This window comes from Salvelinus fontinalis, chromosome 28, assembly GCF_029448725.1.
Source record: "Salvelinus fontinalis isolate EN_2023a chromosome 28, ASM2944872v1, whole genome shotgun sequence".
In the NCBI taxonomy this organism is placed as follows: Eukaryota; Metazoa; Chordata; class Actinopteri; order Salmoniformes; family Salmonidae; genus Salvelinus; species Salvelinus fontinalis.
In genome coordinates this window covers 17,766,646-17,788,798 of record NC_074692.1, presented here as the reverse complement: position 1 = coordinate 17,788,798, position 22,153 = coordinate 17,766,646, and the positions used below count along the sequence as shown (strand labels likewise).

Sequence of the window (22,153 nt, the reverse complement as noted above, 5' to 3'; positions counted from 1 at the left end):
AAGGTCAGCCTGCAACATCTGCAGCAGCCAGGAGGGTAGATTGTGTCACTAACCCGGGCCAGAGGACAAAGACAAAGAGGCTGAGCATGCATGAGAAACTGGCCATGGAATTTAACGAGCTCAAACTAATATATTTAAAAGAAGAGCATGATATGAAGATGCACATCTTTTATGTTGAGTTGGTTACGAAAGAGGAGGAGAGAAACATGAAGCAGCACCAGTACCGATGTCGGGGTACATCTGGGTCACCTGGGTCATTCTCATCTTCAATGCGATGATCTGGGCAGCCATGGTGTTTGACGTAATTGTGAAGCACTGACGTTTCAATTATGACAATGCAGCATCTTCTTGGTTGAAAGCGCAATGTTTTTCTGGAGACACTGGAATCGACTCTTCCATACACCAAACATGCGCTCCACTACACATCTGGTGTGGATATGAGCTTGGTTGTACCATCATTGCTCAGGTCCTATTGCATGAAGATAGGGGTTGAACAAGATGTTTGTCTGTGCATGACTCATGAGTTGCACATTTCCAACGTGCAACAATGTTGTACATTTATTGAGATCAAGTTTTTACAATCCCTGTACTCCTCAGCATCTGCTGTAGAGGGACACTTGATGGGAATATGACATACATCTATACAGCCAATGACTCCAGGGAAGTTCCCATATTCATAGAACTCTATCTTGTAGTTGGCTTGGGCAGCAGCATCAGGGAACTTGCTGTAATTGTCTTTCAGTTCATATATACCATTATATACCATACCATTGACTTTGTGGACTATTCTGCATAGAGTCGGTTCACTTATATCACACAAATCACCTGTTTCATGACGGAAGGCTCCAGATGCCAAAAACCTCAAGGTGATCAGTAGTAGGGAGAAGGGCTGGGCCTTATAAACTCAGCAAAACAAGAAACATCCTCTCACTGTCAACTGCGTTTATTTTCAGCAAACTTAACATGTGTAAATATTTCTATGAACATAACAAGATTCAACAACTGAGACATAATCTGAACAAGTTCCACAGACATGTGACTAACAGAAATGGAATAATGTGTCCCTGAACAACGGAGGGTCAAAATCAAAAGTAACAGTCAGTATGTGCAGTAAGTACTGTAGTGCATCTCCTCCTCATGGACTGCACCAGATTTACCCGTTCTTGCTGTGATATGAAACCCCACTCTTCCTCCAAGGCACCTGCAAGTTCCCGAACATTTCTTGGGGGGAATGGCGCTAGCCCTCACTCTCCGATCCAACAGGTCCCAGACGTGATCAATGGCATTGTCATGCTGGAGGGTCATGTCAGGATGAGTCTGCAGGAAGAGTACCACATGAGGGAGGAGGATGTCTTCCCTGTAACGCACACCGTTGAGATTGCATGCAATGACAACAAGCTCAGTCCGATGATGCTGTAACAGACAATGACAGACCCTCCACCTCCAAATTGATCCGACTCCAGAGTACAGGCCTCGGTGTAACGCTCATTCCATTGACGATAAACGCAAATCTGACCATCACCCCTGGTGAGACAAAACCGCGACTCGTCAGTGAAGAACACTTTTTGCCAGTCCTGTCTGGTCCAGCGACGGTGGGTTTGTGCCAATAGGTGACGTTGCTGCTGGTGATGTCTGGTGAGGACCTGCCTTACAACAGGCCTACAAGCCCTCAGTCCAGACTCTCTCAGCCTACTGCGGGCAGTCTGAGCACTGATGGAGGTGTAACTTGGGCAGTTGTGGTTGCCATCCTGTGTCTGTCGTGCAGGTGTTGTTAACGTGGTCTGCCACTGCGAGGACAATCAGCTGTACATCCTGTAGCCCTGTCTTAGGCGTCTCACAGTAAGAACATTGCAAATCATTGCCCTGGCCACATCTGCAGTCCTCATACCTCCTTGCAGCATGCCTAAGGCACGTTCACGCAGATGAGCAGGGACCCTGAGCATCTTTCTTTTAGTGTTTTTCAGAGTCAGTAGAAAGGCCTCTTTAGTGTCCTAAGTTTTCATAACTGTGACCTTAATTGTCTACCATCTGTAAGCTGTTATTGTCTTAACGACCGTTCCACAGGTGCATGTTCATTAATTGTTTATGGTTGATTGAACAACCATGGGAAACAGTGTTTAAACCCTTTACAGTGAATATCTGTGAAGTTATTTGGATTCACAAATTATCTTTGAAAGACAGGGTCATTTATTTTTTTGCAGGGTTTATATTTTCACACATTATCATCTGATCCACAAAGGAATTTTCTGAATGACAGTCAAGTGATGAACAGATGTTTTGAATACAAATGCAATGCAACAACACCCCAAGTTCTGGGAAAAAAGGGGTTCCAGAGAAATGTCCATTCGTGAAGACAATTGTACCTGGACCCACGTTGGATCTAATATCCCTCGAGAATTGAGGTTGATCACCTGTTGTCTGCTTGCTTTACAGCAGGGTCTCATTAGATTTAACAGAGAAAGCATCAAGGTAATGCTTTAATATGTTTGTGTGCCTCGGATCGGACACCAAGTCTAGTGTGTGCAATTGTGTAAGATAGACTATTGCACAAAACTATTCCTAATAATTATTTTGGATATAATGTTAACAAAAAATCTAAGCCTAGGAGACTTAATTACAATATGATCTGGTACTGAAATGACATGACAAATAATTTATCTTCCATGTTACACCTGCAATTTGAAACAATACAAGGGGTTTGAAGTAGTCTACTCGAACTACAATTTGGAGCTCAGAAATTCAAGTACTGGAATAGGTCTGCCTTGAAACTCAGAACATTTCCTCAATTTGGTGCTTGAAAAGTTTGTATAATTATTGTAGCCAATTCCCGACTCCCTTATAATAATATGAGATTACATTTTCTTTTCAGTTTTTGTGAGAGAGCGATGCTGAGATTCAAAAGGTGAGATTAATGGCTTTATTATGTGTGCCTGCGTCGGAAATATAGGCTACAGACAAATCGGCATGCATGCATCCAATCTAAATCAGGCAGTGTCCACATTATTCTCACATATTTTAGAATGTAATAATAATTCAATATCAATGTAATGGTAAGGCCTATATTTTTTTATTATTCTTAAAGTAGTAATGACATACTTAAAAAAAATAATAATAATTGAAATCTTTTTTTGGGGAGGGTTCTATATTAGGTCCTACATGTACAATGATATATGTTAAACAATTGTATAATTTGATTAATTAACCCTTAGCGCTGACACTGCGTCATTCACACAGGCTGTAGTAATGCCGGCACACACCCTTCAGAGGCAGAAAGTATCGGTTGCATACTGTGTTCCTGTCAGATTTAAGAACACGCTTTCATGCCAGGCTGATTAGTCCAGCTGACTTAGGAGACACCTCATGTTGAGAATGTGAACGCTGTTTCTAGGCAGTAGTTTAACCTGTTTGGGCTGCAGGGGCAGTATTGAGTAGCCGGATAAAAGGTGCCCATTTCAAACGGCCTCGTACTAAATTCTTGCTCGTACAATATGCATATTATTATTACTATTGGATAGAAAACACTCTCTAGTTTCTAAAATCGTTTGAATTATATCTGTGAGTAAAACAGAACTCCTTTTGCAGCAAACTTCCTGATAGGAAGTGGAAAATTTGAAATCGATGCTCTGTTCTAGGGCCTGCCTATTAATGTCCTTGATATTTATTAGTATAGATGCACTTCATACGTCTTCCACTAGATGTCGACAGGCAGTGAGAGAAGAAATGGAGTGAATAACTTGATCTGGGGTCGAACAAAAGTTTCCTGTTTTCTGGAGAGCGCGTGAAGGGACCTGGTTTTGCCTTCTGTACAGCTGTCGTTATAGACGACTAATATCTCCGGCTTTGATTTTATTTGATACATGTGACAATATCATCGTAAAGTATGTTTTTTCAATATAGTTTATTTAGATTGTTGACATTTTTTCGGGACGTTAGGCGTGTTGCGTTGTGTGCCTTTGTTCAGGAAGGAGAGCTTCGAGCCACTTTGCTAGCTTTCCGTTCTAATTGACTGGAGAAGAGGACATTCTAAATCCAAACAATGATTGTTCCCGACAAAGGATCCCTTGTACAACATTCTGATGAAAGATCGTCAAAAGTAGGACCCATTTTATGATGTTATTTCATATATCTGTCGAACATGTGAAATAGTCGTTTGCGCCCAGATTTTGGGTACTCTCTCGCTATACCTAAGCTGGATGTCGTAATGAAGTTATTTTTAGAATTCTAACACGGCGATTGCATTAAGAACTAGTGTATCTATCATTTCCTATACAATATGTATTTTTTAGTAACGTTTATGTATAGTTATTTGGTCAGAATAGTTGAGTGCCATAAAAATCTCTGCACATTCTGGGAAAAAGATGCTACGTTAGCACAATGTATAACCACTGATTTCAGCTCTAAATATGCACATTTTCGAACAAAACATAAGTGTATGTATAACCTGATGTTATAGGACTGTCATCTGATGAAGCTTATCAAGGTTAGTCAAAAATTATATATCTTTTGCTGGTTTATTCGCTATCGCTAACGTGACTATTGCTATCGCTAACGTGCCTTGATGAATGAATGCGGTAGTGTGGTAGGCTATTGTAGTAAGTTAATATAATGCTATATTGTGTTTTCGCTGTAAAACACTTAAAAAATCTGAAATATTGGCTGGATTCACAAGATGTTTGTCTTTAATTTGCTATACACCATCGATTTTTCAGAAATGATTTATGATGAGTATTTAGGTATTTGACGTTGGTGTCTGTAATTACTCTGGCTGCTTCGGTCCTATTTGTGACGGTAGCTGTGATGGTAGCTGCAATGTAAAACTGATTTATACGTCAAATATGCACATTTTTCGAACAAAACATAGATTTATTGTATAACATGTTATAAGACTGTCATCTGATGAAGGTGTTTCTTGGTTAGTTTGGTTGGTTCTTGGTTAGTTAGGTTGGCTTTGTGCATGCTACCTGTGCTGTGAAAAATGTCTGTCCTTTTTTGTATTTGGTGGTGAGCTAACATAAATATATATATTTTAAAAATCGGACATGTTGGCTGGATTCACAAGATGTTTATCTTTCATATGCTGTATTGGACTTGTTAATGTGTGAAAGTTAAATATTTCAAAAAAATATATTTTGAATTTCGCACCCTGCACTTGAAGTGGCTGTTGTCATATTGTGCCCAGCTTCAGGCTTTCAGCCCAAAGAAGTTAAATCTTAGTGTGTGGAGGAAGTCAGCACTGAACTGTAAACATGACTGATCATATTACTTAATTCAATTGTTGTTGTTCACATTTGTTCATACTATACTGAGGTATGATAATCCCAGTGAAGGTTTCTGCTGCACCTACGTTAACTATTGTACTTCAAGATACACTGAGAGAACAAAACATTTGGAAAACCTTCCTAATATTGATTTGCACGCCCTTTTGCCCTCAGAACAGCCTCATTCGTCGGGGCATTGACTACAAGGTGTCGAGCGTTCCACAGGGATGCTTGCCCATGTTGACTCCAATGCCTCCCACAGTTGTGTCAAGTTGGCTGGATGTCCTTTGGGTGGTGGACCATTCTTGATACACACGGGAAACTGTTGAGTGTGAAAAACCCAGCAGAATTGCAGTTCTTGATAGAACTCAAACCGGTGCGCCTGGCACGTACTACCATACCCGTGCATACCCTTTCAAACACTGATGAAGTGGATTTAGTAAGTGACGTCAATAAGGGATCATAGCTTTCACCTGGATTCACCTAGTCAGTCTATGTCAGGGAAGTGTATAGCCACACATACTGTAGGGTATATATACACTAATTCAGTATAATTAAAAGTATGACTGTCTGAATGATTGATTTGGTATTCAGTATTACAGGGCTGGGGGCAGATGCAGGGGGTATTGAGATCTATAGATCCACATGAGGAACAGACAGACACGCAGAGCAGGGGTGTTATACCTGAACAATGACAGGGCGGCCAGCTCTAACCCTCAAACTGATTTCAGATGAGAAAACAAGCACATACACACGCACTCACACACACTTTCAGAACACACCACCCCCAAGCCTAAAACTCCATAGCTCTGAGAGAAGTCTACACCTCTCACCTACCACATCCCAATTACCAAGAAGTCCCTCTCCTGAAACCCAGAGCGCTCCCAGAATCCACATCATCATCCCACGTGGCGTCATTAAAGCCAACCAAACCGCCTCAGTGATTCATATCTGATTTTCCTTGGTTGCTTGGTTGCTTTTCTCTTGCTCTCTCTGGCTCTCTATCGGTTTCTCTCACCTTTCCCTTCCACATGTCTCTGTCTTCTCTCACTCTGCCTCTCTCCTCAGATGATGTTGTTGGATCATTCTTTCTCTGCACCCTCCCCTCCTCTTGCTCTTTGACACGTTCTCTCGCCCCCTCTTCCGCCTCTCTCTCTCTTCCGCCTGGCTCTGTTGCTGTGAGCAACCCCTGAATGTGTTTGTTGTTTAACCTGTTAGGAATGAACACAGTGTTGCCAGTTACAGCCTCTCACTGTACTCCGGGCCTAATTCGATTTCATCACACCATCTCCAGGTCCTCATTTATGTGCTCGTTGTCAGAGATACCCAGAAAGATTTACACTGGGTTCCAGAGCCAACGGCACAAGGTATCACACAAACTGATTTGATTTGAAATAACCGGTGAAAAAATATATATAATACAGTTCTATTGTATAAGAGACAATGGGAGTTCCTATCACTAACTGCTTTCAATATCCCCACAGTGTAATGCACCCATTGTTGCTAATACAATTACAACTAAACAGACCCTTACACTCTTAGAAAAAAGCTAAACTAAGTAAAACTCTGTGGTGCAGCATTAAGTCGTTGGCTTTAGAAGCCTACAATCAGTTGGAATACCAGGTTCGGAACCAAAAAGGGTTCTATCTGGATCCAAAAAGGGTTATCCAAAGAGTCCTCTTATGGGGACAGCCGAATAACGCTTTTAGGTTCTAGCAGGGTTTTTTTGAAGAGTGGAGATTTCCGAACTGGCCCCTCTGAGACAAACGTCGGAGAAGTGTGTATGCCCGAGTGAAGGGGATGTATTTGCATTTTACTAAAAAACTTCTGAGGTGTATCACATATGTGCTGTGATTCGCTCTAGCAACCCCACTGGTTGCTAGTGAAAAGAATAGTGATGGGAAGTAGACATAGCACAAAACATTTCAGGACAATTCTTGAAAATCTGTTGAAGTTACATAAAAACACTTTTCGGACAATTAGAGGAGTTTAGAAAAAAGTAACAATGCATATAAACAAATTATTTTCTAGTGATATTTATATATTTATAGTGATGGGAAACGGAGGCTTTCTGAAGACGGTGCGCTCACTTAATTGTACTGAAAAACGTTTCATTACTCAGAGCTTCATTATTTGTTCACAATGCACGTACGGCACATCTGCTGGTCAGCCAGAAATAGCAGCATTTGATTATCAGAGATGTTTTTTTTTTCTCCTCTGTTTTAAGCAAAACGGTGGTAAGTTGTTGGCTTTAGTAGCCTATAATCAGCTTACACCACGTTTCCCTTTTTTGCATTCGAGTTGAGTATTTTTCAAAAACTGAAGCTATGGCATTATATAGGATGCTTAAGACATACCATACTAAATAAAACAAAATATTTGAACAACAGTGCAGAAAGTGTCATTTCACATAAAAAAATCAAAATGGTGTGCTTTCATAGCGAATCGACCACATACCAGCACGTCTCTGAATGTTCCATAGTTCCCTACTCTACCTGCTAAGCTACCGGTCAGGTGAAACGTTTTTGAACAACATCCTAACTATATTTGTAATGTACGGTGTGCAGTAGAGGTCAGTGTTTGAAAGCAGCTTGGAATTGAAGAAAGCACCAGCACCACGGCGAAATCTGTGGGATCGTGCATTTTGTAACGCACGGTTTGAAAAAGCACGTGATCAAACGAAGCTTCGGACGTCATTAATGACATACGTCTGTAAAGCGATACACGCATCTGCACACTGCTTTGAAGTTAGCTGCGCAGCGATTTCGACGCATACCTCGGAGCTCTAGTAATACACACAGGAGCAGAACCAACAGCTTTTTTTTGTCCAGTGCTCACAGTTTAATTAGCCAGTTAACCCAATCAGTCAACTGAAACACTAATTAACTGTAAAGGACCTAAATTAGAACCAAAGTCCCTTCAACTCTCCAAACAGATACATTTCAGACGGTGAGGGATGATTCACAACTTCCAGTTAATACTGCATTGACGCCAATATTCAGATTTACACACACACTTATCAGATCAACATTCTCTCTGGTGCGACGGTTTTTGTGGACACGTTCATCTCTGTCTAGTAACCTGAGTGACTCGTGTCTCCCGGCCGGTGCCTGTGTCTTACCTGGATCCAGGGCCATCTGTCGTTCTCGGCAGCCGTCCAGGCGTTGACCAGGCCCTTCTTGTTGAGCCGGGCAAAGTAGGGGTACCATTTCTGCAGGCCGAACAGAGCACGGTGGGTGGACGAGGCTGTTATCTGCTGGTTGGAGATGATGCCCCCCTCCATGCCCAGTGGTCCAGAGCATTCTGAGAGGACAGACATATGTATGAGGTTAGATTAGGGATGAAATATGTATGCAACCATGCTTTTCACACATATCTGTCCAGTGAGTTACAGACATCCAAGTTGCATATAGTAATAAGACAAATATGTATAGCTGTGTACCAAAGGGACAGCATTCTTTCTTCATCAGACTAATTTCATCATCCACAGTCCCGTTCTCTACAACACTGCTGCTTTTCATTGTTCCTTCCTCTGTCCATGATTTTCTGTTGTAGTCCATCTCTGTCTCAGAGATGAACAAGATGTATTCCTTGGTTGGGCTCCCCTCCGTTACATCAGGCAGAGTCTCAGTCATTGACACTGTGTCTTTCCCTCCGCTAACTGAAATCGTATCTATATTGCTGCTCTCTCTCACGGAAATCCTGTCCTTGATGTCGTGAAGAGACAGGTCACTTTGACTCGTGTTCGTCAAACTTTTCTCGCTGCTCCGGTTCATAGCCAAGACATCCTCAATGTTTCCACTATGCCACAGCCCTCTCTCATCGTAGCCCTTGATTACAGGGCCATCCACATGCACAGGAGCCATGGGCCTTTTCTCCAAGTCCTCCACCAAAAAGAGGGCCCTCAAACTGGCTCCAAAGGAGCTCCGACTATTCTGTCTGGACAACATAATCAACACAGTCAAACAGACTGCAACATAGTTTTTACCTTCAAGGCTGCAGAGCTAAAGTGGAGAGGCATGACACAAATACAGGTCTAATGAAATCATCCAAAGTGTTAAAATCCTTTTCAGAGCACTCGGCTTTTTTCCAGGCCTTCTTTCTTCCTACTTAGGAACTGCTAAGCAGCATCTCCAGTTACAATAGCAGCCTTTTACCAGCCACATATTGTGGATTTGAAACTCTGCCAATGCCTTCAAAGATAAATGGCTTCTTGTGCTGAACTTGGAGTGCTTATTTTTGTTGTGCCCCCGCTATAATGTGCACCTTGTCAATGGTGTAATTTACCATAATCAAACAATTCCTAGAAAATCTCATTATAAAAAGAGAGATATGTCACATGCCCATCCCAGTGAGTAACTGTTTGCCAAGATATGCCAAATTCTGGCTGCTCTTCCATCCGTACTTTTAAGTGGAAGCGTTAACAGCAATTGTTTTCGATAGCTGCACAAAAGCCCTCAAATGGCAGGTGTTTAGCACCTACTATCCTAGATGAGACTTTGAACAATAGCTAGTCTGTGTTCAAAGATGTCTGGTTTGTTCTCAAATCACACAACAGTTTATTAGATTTCACCTACCTCACGCTGTGGTCAATTAGAGTGATATCTGATATCCATGGGAATGGAATGATTTGGAATGACCATGTAGCAATAATAACTGTCCATTTTTGGATCTATTGGTGCTTTCTGGAGAAAAGTAGCTGTGCTATAGATATGAGTCATCTTTAACTTCAGCTCTACAACAAATTATGGACACTTTATAAAGACAATGCAAGTAGATAATGGGAGAATGACAATCTTCTGATCATATCGAATAAATACAAAATTTCATTCTCTTTGCAAAACAGACCAATTCAATATGCTGAGTCTCAACCATCCGTCCCTGCTACCACTTATTATCTATCCCGTTGCCTAGTCACTTTACCCCTACCCACGTGTACATATCTACCTCAATTACCTCATACCCCTGCACATCGACTCTGTATGGGTACCCCGTGTATATAACCAAGATATTGTCACTCATTGTGTATGTATTCCTCGTGATATTATCTTTCCATTCATTTTCCCTTTTTCTGTCTGCAATGTTGGAAAGGGCCTGTAAGTAATAATTTCAATGTTAGTCTTCACCTGCTGTTTACGAAGCATGTGACAAATTACATTTGATTTTAATGCCATTAGAGTGTTTTGCTCAGTGGGGCATTGACAAGGCTGTTATGACACTGCTTTGCAAAGCATATTTTAGGCCTCTGTAAACAACACCCTTGAGCGTTCCCAACTAACAGACTCGCTGGGCAAACACTGCTGAGTAGCTAACTATGGCACTCTCCTTAGGCAAAAAAAACAGCATGTCATTGAGCTAGGCTCAAGCATAAAGGTGTCTTGTGCTTTCAGACCTGCTTCGCATGCTTAGTTTGTAATGAGTACTTTCCATCAGGCACCCACTTCATTTAATTGTATATAATTACAGACAAGTAATTCTTTAACTGACATAGCACTTCTGATTGAGGATGAATTTGTAAACCTGGGTAAGTTAAAAGCTAGCAACGACTAAACTATTGTTGCCCGAGTGGCTAATAACAAAGAAACATTGAGGAGTGATTTCATTTACAGTCCATTGTTATAATATTGTTTTAATTTGTACTAATTAGAAAGTATTCCAGCTTTTTCCATTCAACAGGTAACATATGACAATAAGGTTAACCTCCTTCTTAAGGATCGTTGGCTATGCCAGATACGATCCATTCTTAGTGGCTAAAACAATGTTGTTGACTGATTTAGTTGTTCTATCCACCCTAGAAAAGCTTGGTGCGGTTATTTATTCCAAAGCGGTCTTCTCTCTTCAGATGTTCTGCTGCCAATAGTAGTATTCTCAGAACTTCTATTGCAGTTGGGAGATCATTTAAGACTGAGCTGGATCTTATATCAGAGCAATGTGAGTCTCTGATGTTTAAAAAGAACCATGCACATCAACAGCAAATACTGCCCGACTTAGTCTTCAAAATTTTTTATTTATTGATTTATTTTTATTGAATTTCAAAACCACATTGCACCTGCAGTGAAGCCCCTCAAAATGTACTTCCAGTCATTTAACAGACACTCCCATCCTGGGCGACCCACATGAGCAATCAGGGTCAAGCGCCCCGCTCAAAGGTACATCGACAGATCCCCACCCAACCAACTTGGGGACACGAACCAGCGACCTCTCGGCCACCGGTCCAACGTTCCCAGGCCAACCCCGGACCCAAACCATCCAACCCCCCGATTCTGTCATAGCATGCAGACAGTTTATGACACACAACAATATATCTTAGTTTAACACTTACGTGAGATAAGATGGGTATATAGTAAATTGGTCACAGTAAGTATGCCTAACTGATGTCTACTGACTTTGGTCAGCATGTTGACAAAACTGTCTACTTTTAGAAGACTAGCCTTGGGCATTGCTTCCCCTAGACAATAGGATGTGTCACGAAACACTAACCCACAGCATTAGCCTGCAGCACCAGTCATCAAAGTCTGTGATGTGACCTTCACCTTTTGGGCAAACACTGTGAACCTGTGAGCCTGGAAAGCAAGGAGACCACTCTCACCACGTGACAACATCATCAACTCAGTGGGTTTTGTCCAACATGTCTCCGGACCTACTCACTGCCACAGTCATACTCTGGACCTAGTTTTGTCCCATGGAATAAATGTTGTGGATCTTAATGTTTTTCCTCATAATCCTGGACTATCGGACCACCATTTTATTATGTTTGCAATCGCAACAAATAATCTGCTCAGACCCCAACCAAGGATCATCAAAAGTCGTGCTATAAATTCTCAGACAACCCAAAGATTCCTTGATGCCCTTCCAGACTCCCTCTGCCTACCCAAGGACGTCAGAGGACAAAAATCAGTTAACCCCCTAACTGAGGAACTCAATTTAACCTTGCGCAATACCCTAGATGCAGTCGCACCCCTAAAAACTAAAATCATTTGTCATAAGAAACTAGCTCCCTGGTATATAGAAAATACCCGAGCTCTGAAGCAAGCTTCCAGAAAATTGGAACGGAAATGGCGCCACACCAAACTGGAAGTCTTCCGACTGGCTTGGAAAGACAGTACCGTGCAGTATCGAAGAGCCCTCACTGCTGCTCGATCATCCTATTTTTAACTTAATTGAAGAAAATAAGAACAATCCAAATTGTATTTTTGATACTGTCGCAAAGCTAACTAAAAAGCAGCATTCCCCAAGAGAGGATGGCTTTCATTTCAGCAGTGATAAATTCATGAACTTCTTTGAGGAAAAGATCATGATCATTAGAAAGCAAATTACGGACTCCTCTTTAAATCTGCATATTCCTCCAAAGCTCAGTTGTCCTGAGTCTGCACAACTCTGCCAGGACCTAGGATCAAGGGAGACACTAAATTGTTTTTGTACTATATCTCTTGACAGTTGACACAATGATGAAAATAATCATGGCTTCTAAACCATCAAGCTGCATACTGGACCCTATTCCAACTAAACTACTGAAAGAGCTGCTTCCTGTGCTTGGCCCTCCTATGTTGAACATAATAAATGGCTCTCTATTCACTGGATGTGTACCAAACTCACTAAAAGTGGCAGTAATAAAGCCTCCCTTGGATAAAAAGCGTACCCAAACTAAACTGCCTCGTACTCAGGCCCAGAAGCTAGGATATGCATATAATATTAGATTTGAATAGAAAACACTCTAAAGTTTCCAAAACCTTTAAAATAATGTCTGTGAGTATAACATAACTGATATGGCAGGTGAAAACCTGAGAAAAATCCATCCAGGAAGTGGAATTATTTTCATGTGGTTGTTTTTCAACTCAATGCCTATAGAGAATCCAATGGGTTAGGAACCAGATTGCAGTTCCTATGGCTTCCACTAGATGTCAACAGTCTTTAGACATGGTTTCAGGCATTTATTTTGAAAAACGACGAGTAAAAGCCATTTTGGTCAGAGGACAGAGGAAGTATGCAGACATGATTTGGGCGATCTCACCGTTTGTTATTTTTCCTTTCTATTGAAAACGGTATTGTCTGGGTGAAATATTATTGATTATGAAGACAATAAACAACCTGAGGATTAATTATAAACATCGTTTGACATGTTTCAACAATCTTTACTGGTACTTTTAGTATGTATTCGTCTGCCTGTTGTGACCGCCTTGGAGCCATTGGATTACTGAACAAAACGCGCCAACAAAACTGAGTTTTTGGGACATAAAGAGGGACTTTATCGAACAAAACAAACATTTACTGTGTAATTGGGAGTCTTGTGAGTGCAACCATATGAAGATCATTAAAGGTAAGTGAATAATTTCTGACTTTAGTGACTCCTCTACTTGGCTGGTAAATGTTTGTATGCTATTGTCAGCGGGGCGCTGTCTTCAGATAATCGCATGGTATGCTTTAGCCGTAAAGCCTTTTTGAAATCTGACACAGCGGCTGGATTAACAAGAAGTTCTTTAAGCCGATGTATAACAATTGTATATTTTATGAATGCTTATTATGTGTATTTCTTTATTTTGAATTTGTCGCTCTGCAATTTCACCGGATATTGGCCAGACAAACCCTAGAGGTTTTAATGGCGTCAGACCAAGGCTCTGCATCTATCCTCGTGCTCCTAGACCTTAGTGCTGCTTTTGATAGCATCGATTACCACATTCTTTTGGAGAGATTAGAAACCCAAATTGGTCTACACAGACAAGTTCTGGCCTGGTTTAGATCTTATCTGTCAGAAAGATATCAGTTTTTCTCTGTGGATGGTTTGTCCTCTGACAAATCAACTGTAAATGTCGGTGTTCCTCAAGGTTCCGTTTTAGGACCACTATTGTTTTCACTATATATTTAACCTCTTGGGGATGTCATTCGAAAACATAATGTTAACTTTCACTGCTATGCGGATGACACACAGCTGTACATTTTGATGAAACATGGTGAAGCCCCAAATTTGCTCTCGCTGGAAGCCTGTGTGTCAGACATAAGGAAGTGGACGGCTGCTAATTTTCTACTTTTAAACTCGGACAAAGCAGAGATGCTTCTTCTAGGTCCCAAGAAACAAAGAGATCTTCTGTTGAATCTGACAATTAATCTTGATTGTTCTACAGTCGTCTCAAATAAACTGTGAAGGACTTCGGCGTTACTCTGGACCCTGATCTCTCTTTTGACGAACATATCAAGACTGTTTCAAGGACAGCTTTTTCCATCTACATAACATTGCAAAAATCTGTCATTTTCTGTCCAGAAATGATGCAGAAAAATGTATCCATGCTTTTGTCACTTCTAGGTTAGACTACTGCAATGCCCTACTTTCTGGCTACTCGGATAAAGCACTAAATAAACTTCAATTAGTGCTAAATACGGCTGCTAGAATCCTGACTAGAACCACAAATTGTATCATATTACTCCAGTGCTAGCCTCCATACACTGGCTTCCTGTTAAGGCAAGGGCTGTGTTCAAGGTTTTACTGCTAACCTACAAAGCACTACATGGGCTTACTCCTACCTATCTTTACGATTTGGTCCTGTCGTACATACCTACACGTACGCTACAGTCACAAGATGCAGGCCTCCTAAATGTCCCTAGAATTTCTAAGCAAACAGCTGGAGGCAGGGCTTTCTCCTATAGAGCTCCATTTTATGGAATGGTCTGCCTACCCATGTGAGAGACGCAGACTCGGTCTCAACCTTTAAGTCTTTATTGAAGACTCATCTCTTCAGTAGGTCCTATGATTGAGTGTAGTCTAGACCAGAAGTGTGAAGGTGAACAGAAAGGCACTGGAGCAACGAATCGCCCTTGCTGTCTCTGCCTGGCTGGTTCCCCTTTCTCCACTGAGATTCTCTGTCTCTAACCCTATTAAAGGGGCTGAGTCACTGGCTTACTGGTGCTCCTCCATGTCGTCCCTAGGAGGGGTGCGTCACGTGAGTGGATTGAGTCACTGACGTGGTCTTCCTGTCTGGGTTGGCGCCCCCCCACCCCTCCTTGGGTTGTGCCATGGCGGAGATCTTTGTGGGCTATACTCGGCCTTGTCTCAGGATGGTAAGTTGGTGGTTGAAGACATCCCTCTAGTGGTGTGGGGGCTGTGCTTTGGCAAAGTGGGTGGAGTTATATCCTGCCTGTTTTACCCTGTCCGGGGTTATCATCGGATCCTGACCCCTCCTGTCTCAGCCTCCAGTATTTATGCTGCAGTAGTTTGTGTCGGGGGCTAGGGTCAATCTGTTTTATCTGGAGTATTTCCCCTGTCTTATCCGGTGTCCTGTGTGAATTTAAGTATGCTCTCGCTAATTCTCTCTTTCTCTCTCTCGGAGGACCTGAGCCCTAGGACCATGCCTCAGGACTACCTGGCACGATGACTCCTTGCTGTCCCCATTCCACCTGGCCGTTCTGCTGCTCCAGTTTCAACTGTTCAGCCTGCGGCTATGGAACCCTGACCTGTTCACCGGACGTGCTACCTATCCCAGACCTGCTGTTTTCAGCTGTCTAGAGACAGCAGGAGCGGTAGAGAGGGACTCTCAATGATCGGCTATGAAAAGCCAACTGACATTTCCTGCTGAGGTGCTGACTTGTTGCACCCTCGACAACTACTGTGATTATTATTATTTGACCATGCTGGTCATCTATGAACATTTGAACATCTTGGCTATGTTCTGTTATAATCTCCACCCGGCACAGCCAGAAGAGGACTGGCCACCCCTCATAGCCTGGTTCCTCTCTAGGGAGTTTTTCCTAGCCCCCGTGCTTCTACACCTGCATTGCTTGCTGTTTGGGGTTTTAGGCTGGGTTTCTGTACAGCACTCTGAGATATCAGCTGATGTAAGAAGGGCTATATAAAGAAATTGTATTTTATTTGTATTGCACTCATCCTCAAACATCTGAGAAGACAGTATATTATGTACAATATGATCATGTCTCTCTACCTGCTGTATATTAGTTGTACTTTGTTAAGAACTTCACCTGCCCTGCCAGAAAGCCAATTCATTGTAAGAGCAGATATGAGTATAGTGGCAAGTGGGAGATGTCAGTCTCCCCAAAAGGCCTTTGTGCTTGCTTAAGTCTGGAATCTCAACCTACATCTTTGCTCTTGTCAGCTTTACCTGGTCCTCTGCTTCTACTAACAGAAATATATTGATGGGAAAAGGTTTATGTTTCAAAATAACCCAACTTTCTTTGGGGAGAAGAAATATATTTGCTGTCTTATCAAACATTAGTATAAAAGTGATGGCTAAGCATTGCCATAGTACCATTGTGTTGACATATAATCCCAATTCCATTTGCAGGTTGGCAATGAATACTAATGTTTACCAAAGGCTGCCTTTCGTGGTACTTGGCAGAAGCCATCTAAATCGTGTTATGCCAGACCAGAGAATATAATACAATTCTGTATTTTTCTTCATCCTTTCATTCCTCAATCAAAATACGGTTTGGGCGGAATCAAAGAAAAGCACATCACAGGATAAATTTATGACACCTACTGTATTTTCATGATGAGTTTTCACAAGGATTCTTTTCCGGAGCTGCGTTCCTGAATCAGAGTTCAATAATGTCAAAACAATATGCCTAGTTTTTTCTTCTTCTTGTCACTCTCTTTATTTTGTTGTTTCATCTTCACTACAAATAACTTGTTTTATAAGGCTTATTTCTTTCATTATTGAATTTTTCTGACTTTTCCTACTCTGATTTTCCCTCATTGTATGACTTAATATCGCACCTGGATTTTTTTATTAGTCCTAATGTATAGCTGATATGAGTTACATGCAATGTCATCACGAAAAATCTAATTTAAATGCCATTTCAATACCGGATATCAGAGTCCGTTTTGTGACCACAGATGCACAATTGAACTTATCTAATGTTTTGATTATAATAGGGCACTTTGTCATATCTGACATTAAATATTGTAAGGTATGCTGTGTGTTTGTCATGATGCTACACTGAGAAAAATCAGTGCAACTATTAATCAAAACCATATCGTTCATGTATGTGATATTTTCAAAGTACAACGATAAATTGGTGTGACGCACGATGGAAACTACACAATATATACACACAAGTATATGTTTACACCTATTTAAATGAGTGGATTCAGCTATTTCAGCCACACCCGTTGCTTACAGGTGTATAATATCGAGCACACATCCATGCAATCTCCATAGAGAAACATTGGCAGTAGAATGGCCTTACAGTAACTTTCAACGTGGCACCGTCGTAGGATTTCCGACAAGTCAGTTTGTCAAATTTCAACCATGCTAGAGCCGGTTAACTGTAAGTGCTGTTATTGTGAAGTCGAAACGTCTAGGAGCAAAAACGGCTCAGCCGCGAAGTGGTTGGCCACAAAAGCTCACAGAACGGGACCACTGAGTGCTGAAGCTCAGCGCGTACAAATCGTCTGTCCTCGGTTCCAACACTTGCTACCAAGTTCCAAACTGCCTCTGGAAGCCGAACAGCCGCACACAAGCCTAAGATCACCATGTCCAATGGCGGGGAGCTTCACACCACTCCAGCTGAAGCTTGGCATTGCACATGGTGATCTTAGGCTTGTGTGCGGCTGTTCGGCCATGGAAACCCATTTCATGAAGCTCCGACGAACAGTTATTGTAGTGACGTTGCTTCCAGAGGCAGTTTGGAACTTGGTAGCAAGCGGCAGTCCGACAGACGAATCTGGGTTTGGCCAATGCCAGGAGAACGCTACCTGCCCGAATGCATAATGCCAACTGTAAAGCTTGATGGAGGATGAATAATGGTCTAGGGCTGTTTTTCATTGTTCAGGCTCCTTAGTTCAAGTGAAGGGAAATCTTAGCGCTACAACATACAATAATATTCTAGACAATTCTGTGATTCTAACTTTGTGGCAACAGTTTGGGGAAGGTCCTTTCCTGTTTCAGCATTACAATGCCTCTGTGCACAAAGCGAGGTCTATACAGAAATTGTTTGTTGAGATCGGTGTGGAAGAACTTGACTGGTCTGTACAGAGCATTGACCTCAAACCCTTCGAACACCTTTTTGGAACGCCGACTACGAGCCTAATTGCCCAACATTAGTGCCCGACCTCACTAATGCTCTTGCGGCTGAATGGAAGCAAGTTCCCACAGCAAATGTTCCAACATCTAGTGGAAAGCCTTCCCAGAAGAGTGGAGGCTGTTATAGCAGAAAACAGGGGACCAACTCCATATTAATGCCCATGATTGTGGAATGAGATGTTCAACGAGCAGGTGTCCACATACTTTGTCATATAGTGTATCTTCCTGACTAAACGTAGTTTAACAGCGGTAAACATAAATGCTAAACAGTTTGTTCGAAAACCCCTCTCACTAGCTATCTATTGCTCTCTTACCACACACACACAATCACTCAATACATATGTAAAACACGCTTGTCAGGGATCTCTGGCAGCATCATGTACAATGAACCATGCCCTTATCATATAATGCCTGTCCAGAAAACTAGTTCAGTTTACCGCCCCACCCCACTCCCCAACTGTATTGCCAGGGAAGCCATTCTATAACACTGAAAAACACTATCAATCCTGTAGAAGCAACACTATAACAACGCTAACGCAACTCTGTGACAATGATCACCTTGTCGGGATGAAGGCGCATCTTTAATGAGCTGTCTGCCAGCCGTGCATACGTCAGAGCCTTTTCAGCTGTGGTTGGCAGCCCTAGGCCTCGGCCTGCTGCCCCCTGTGCATACATCAGCCTCCTCCGACAGCACACATCACTAATGCCACCGTCGCTATCATGTGACAGCTGAATCCATCTCCCACAAGGCCAACCTACAGCAGCGACTAATTAGAGCCACACTGAAATTAACGTAACTGCAACAATACTCAGGAGAAGAAAGACTGGAGGAATGGGGAGAGAATAGCAAACACATTCTGATATGTGGATTCGTAAAAAGAAAAATTCCACACACACACAGAACCATGTTTTTCTCATTTCCTGTGAATACCCACTGACAAGATGCACGCACACACAGAAACACACACACACACCTATGCATGCACACACACACACCATAACAGTGGGCATTCACTAGCATGATTAAGTCCCTACTGAACTCTCACCAATCCTCATGGCAGTCCTTTAACTCACTTACACTCATTTTGCTTGAGATAAACCACCCCTGGCCCTATTGAATGACACACTCAAGACATCCCCCAAAATATTTATAGGCAGGAACAGTTGCTTGGTGATAAAGCTATTAGCCTGAGGCTAGACAGACACAATCATGGTAGGGTGCTAACAGTGAGAGGAAACCAGACCCAATATCCAGAAATGTCCTTACTAACGAACAAGGTTTCTTTTAGGCAACAAGCTCCAGGGTTTGGAAAAACAAGCCACTTTTGAAGATGAGAGAGACAGTGAGCAGTCCTCTCATTCTGTGCAGCCATGGAAATAAGCAAATAACCATCTAGAGTAGGCTACTTTCTCTCTCCTCCATACAGCTCTCAGACTAGCATTTAGTAGTCTACCTTTAGTCTTCGTCTGATTTCCAGTTTTCATCCAAATCAAAGACAGGGTTTGCACTCAATGAAAGCTGCCTTGGTCGGGTTGAAGGAATACATTGGCTGACACTCTGGTTGCCCCATGACATTGGTATGAGTAAATGTGTGCTATCAAATCTCAGACAAGTATCACTGTTCATTTCCAATAATTACTTTCAACAGAGGAAGATCGCCTGATAGATTTAAAATAACAAGCCCTAGAGTTTTGCCACTGATTCATGGATTGGTAAATTCACATGCATGATATGTATTTCAAACAGTTTGTTATGGATTTCCTTCACAATCACAGGAGGTTGGTGGCACCTTCGTTTGGGAGGACGGGCTTGTGGCAATGTCTGGGGCGGAATTCGTGGAATGGCATCAAATACATGAAAAACATGGTTTCCATGTGTTTGATGCTATTCCATTTGCGCCGTTCCGGCCATTATTATGAGCCGTTCTCCCCTCAGCAGCCTCCTGTGTATCACAATGCCAGAATTGTTCAGGACTTGACATGGTATCAGATGGTAAAATCGAACTTTCCATGGATTGTTTACGAATGGATTGTTTTGGATTGTCCATGGATTGTTTTGTGTTTTATGAAACAGTTCACAGGCATTGTTTGTTGGAGTTTTCTACTGCCAACCATCATTCAGATGAAATATCTATAGCAACATTTACATTTATTTCCCATTTCAATGGTTTGCAGTGCACAAAAAACAAAGTTCTACAACACAAAAAGTATTGCTCCATAGAAAATGTTCAGACATTGAAAATGTCATGATTATAAGGTTAAAAAAACAAACAACCTTCACACTTGGGGCCTTTACAAAATACAAACATAAGGACATTATGATGATTTTCATATCTAGATTAAATTGTTTACAGACTGTAAATGCGGGGGTACTTTGTAGTGATATTTCCCTCTGTTGGAAAAGGACTCTGCTATCTGGCATGTGCAGACTTCAATTTATCCCTCAAACAATTTTCTTCACATTAACAGCTGTGGTGAAGCACAGAAGCCAGGTTGAAAAACAGTTCAAGGCTCCCAACCCTTGCCCGATTAAAAAAGTACTTTTGTCTGCTCCTGAATCAGTGCGTAATCATTCAAAATAAAAAAAATACAGATCGGAAATCGGAACTGAGCTCTGAATGCGTCAAAGAGACCAAACATTGCTGGTGGAAATGGTATCCACTGTGATGCCATATTTCCAATATTGATGCTTATCAAAGAAGTGGGTAATCATCTCTGAACTCATAACTGTGGTTGCATAACTGTGTTCTGATAACTGACATGAAGCGGTTGCTATGAATAAGCAATGCTAAGGGGCATATGCCGGATAATTGTTAATGAGTGACTTCACTTATTTGACTCACCACAAAATAAGAGACGGGAAATGAAGGAAATGATTAGTCTTCTTCCAGGAAAGCATTAACTATGCTTCAGTATGACCTTTCTGGGAAAAAAACTTTGTCATCAATTTTTTGGGGTGAGTGGTTTATCCACGTGTTGGTTGTGATGTCATGGCAAGATGTTTCAAACTAAAGCCCAAACGTTCCTCATAGCCACACATTGTGAAATGATGTAGTATATGATCATACTGTAAGATATAGATCCAATATGAGACAATAATAGAACATTGCACTTATAGCACAAGAACCGATTATACATAAATGTGTGTGGACTACTAAACCACCGCAGCAGTACTTGACTGCATATTGTACATTCTCTGGCAACTTCTTTTCCTTCTCTTTTACAGAATTTCTGCTAGACGGTGCCACAAGTTGCTCCAATGTCTGAGTTATAAAATATTCAGTTCAGCTCCCACCAGACTACTCAAAACTAGCACATCGCTGTAACTATAAGAGATTGTGCCTGTCCCTACACAGGGACTATGTCTGGTGATGTCTGGGTAAGGTTAAAAATATGTGTGCGTGTGTCCCTCGCAACATCTTCCTCATTGATTGTCTGCAATCATGTCGGAGCTTTTGGTCAAAGTCAGTCTCGTCTTGAACAACCCTGAATCCGTGACAACAATCTCCGCAGCACACAGACGAAGACGCTTGGGGATTTACATGCAGAAAGATGGGTAGAGAAATGGAGATGGAACGATCCCGTTACCTAAAGCCCTCACAAAATGAAAGAAGGTTCTTGCCCTGTTTGCCAGCACTAACTACCAACGTCATCAGTTGTACGCAGAAGAGCCAGGCAAGGGTGATCATGAAAGACACAGCACTTACTGTATTGGCAGTTCCTTCCCATGTACTCCCCAGGGCATTCGCAAGAGTAGTTGGCAACCAGATCTGTGCAGATGCCCCCATTTTTACACGGTTCTTTCTCGCATTCGTTAACATCTGCAAGAGCCAAGAAAACAGAAAAGAGGCACATTAACTTCTTTGA

The 22,153-nt window shown here is 41.9% G+C and overlaps 1 protein-coding gene across 4 annotated transcripts in view; it reads right to left on the bottom strand.

The window, feature by feature from the left end:
- The window catches only part of LOC129826305 (EGF-like repeat and discoidin I-like domain-containing protein 3), a 283,677-nt gene that overhangs the window by 84,895 nt on the left and 176,629 nt on the right, over positions 1-22,153 (bottom strand). For all 4 annotated transcript variants that reach the window (XM_055886873.1, XM_055886874.1, XM_055886875.1 and 1 more), the window contains 2 exons: positions 21,994-22,107; positions 8,380-8,561 (listed from right to left, as the gene is read on the bottom strand). In XM_055886873.1, the coding sequence (XP_055742848.1) occupies positions 8,380-8,561; positions 21,994-22,107 (296 nt within the window). The remainder of the gene's footprint in view (positions 1-8,379; positions 8,562-21,993; positions 22,108-22,153) is intronic.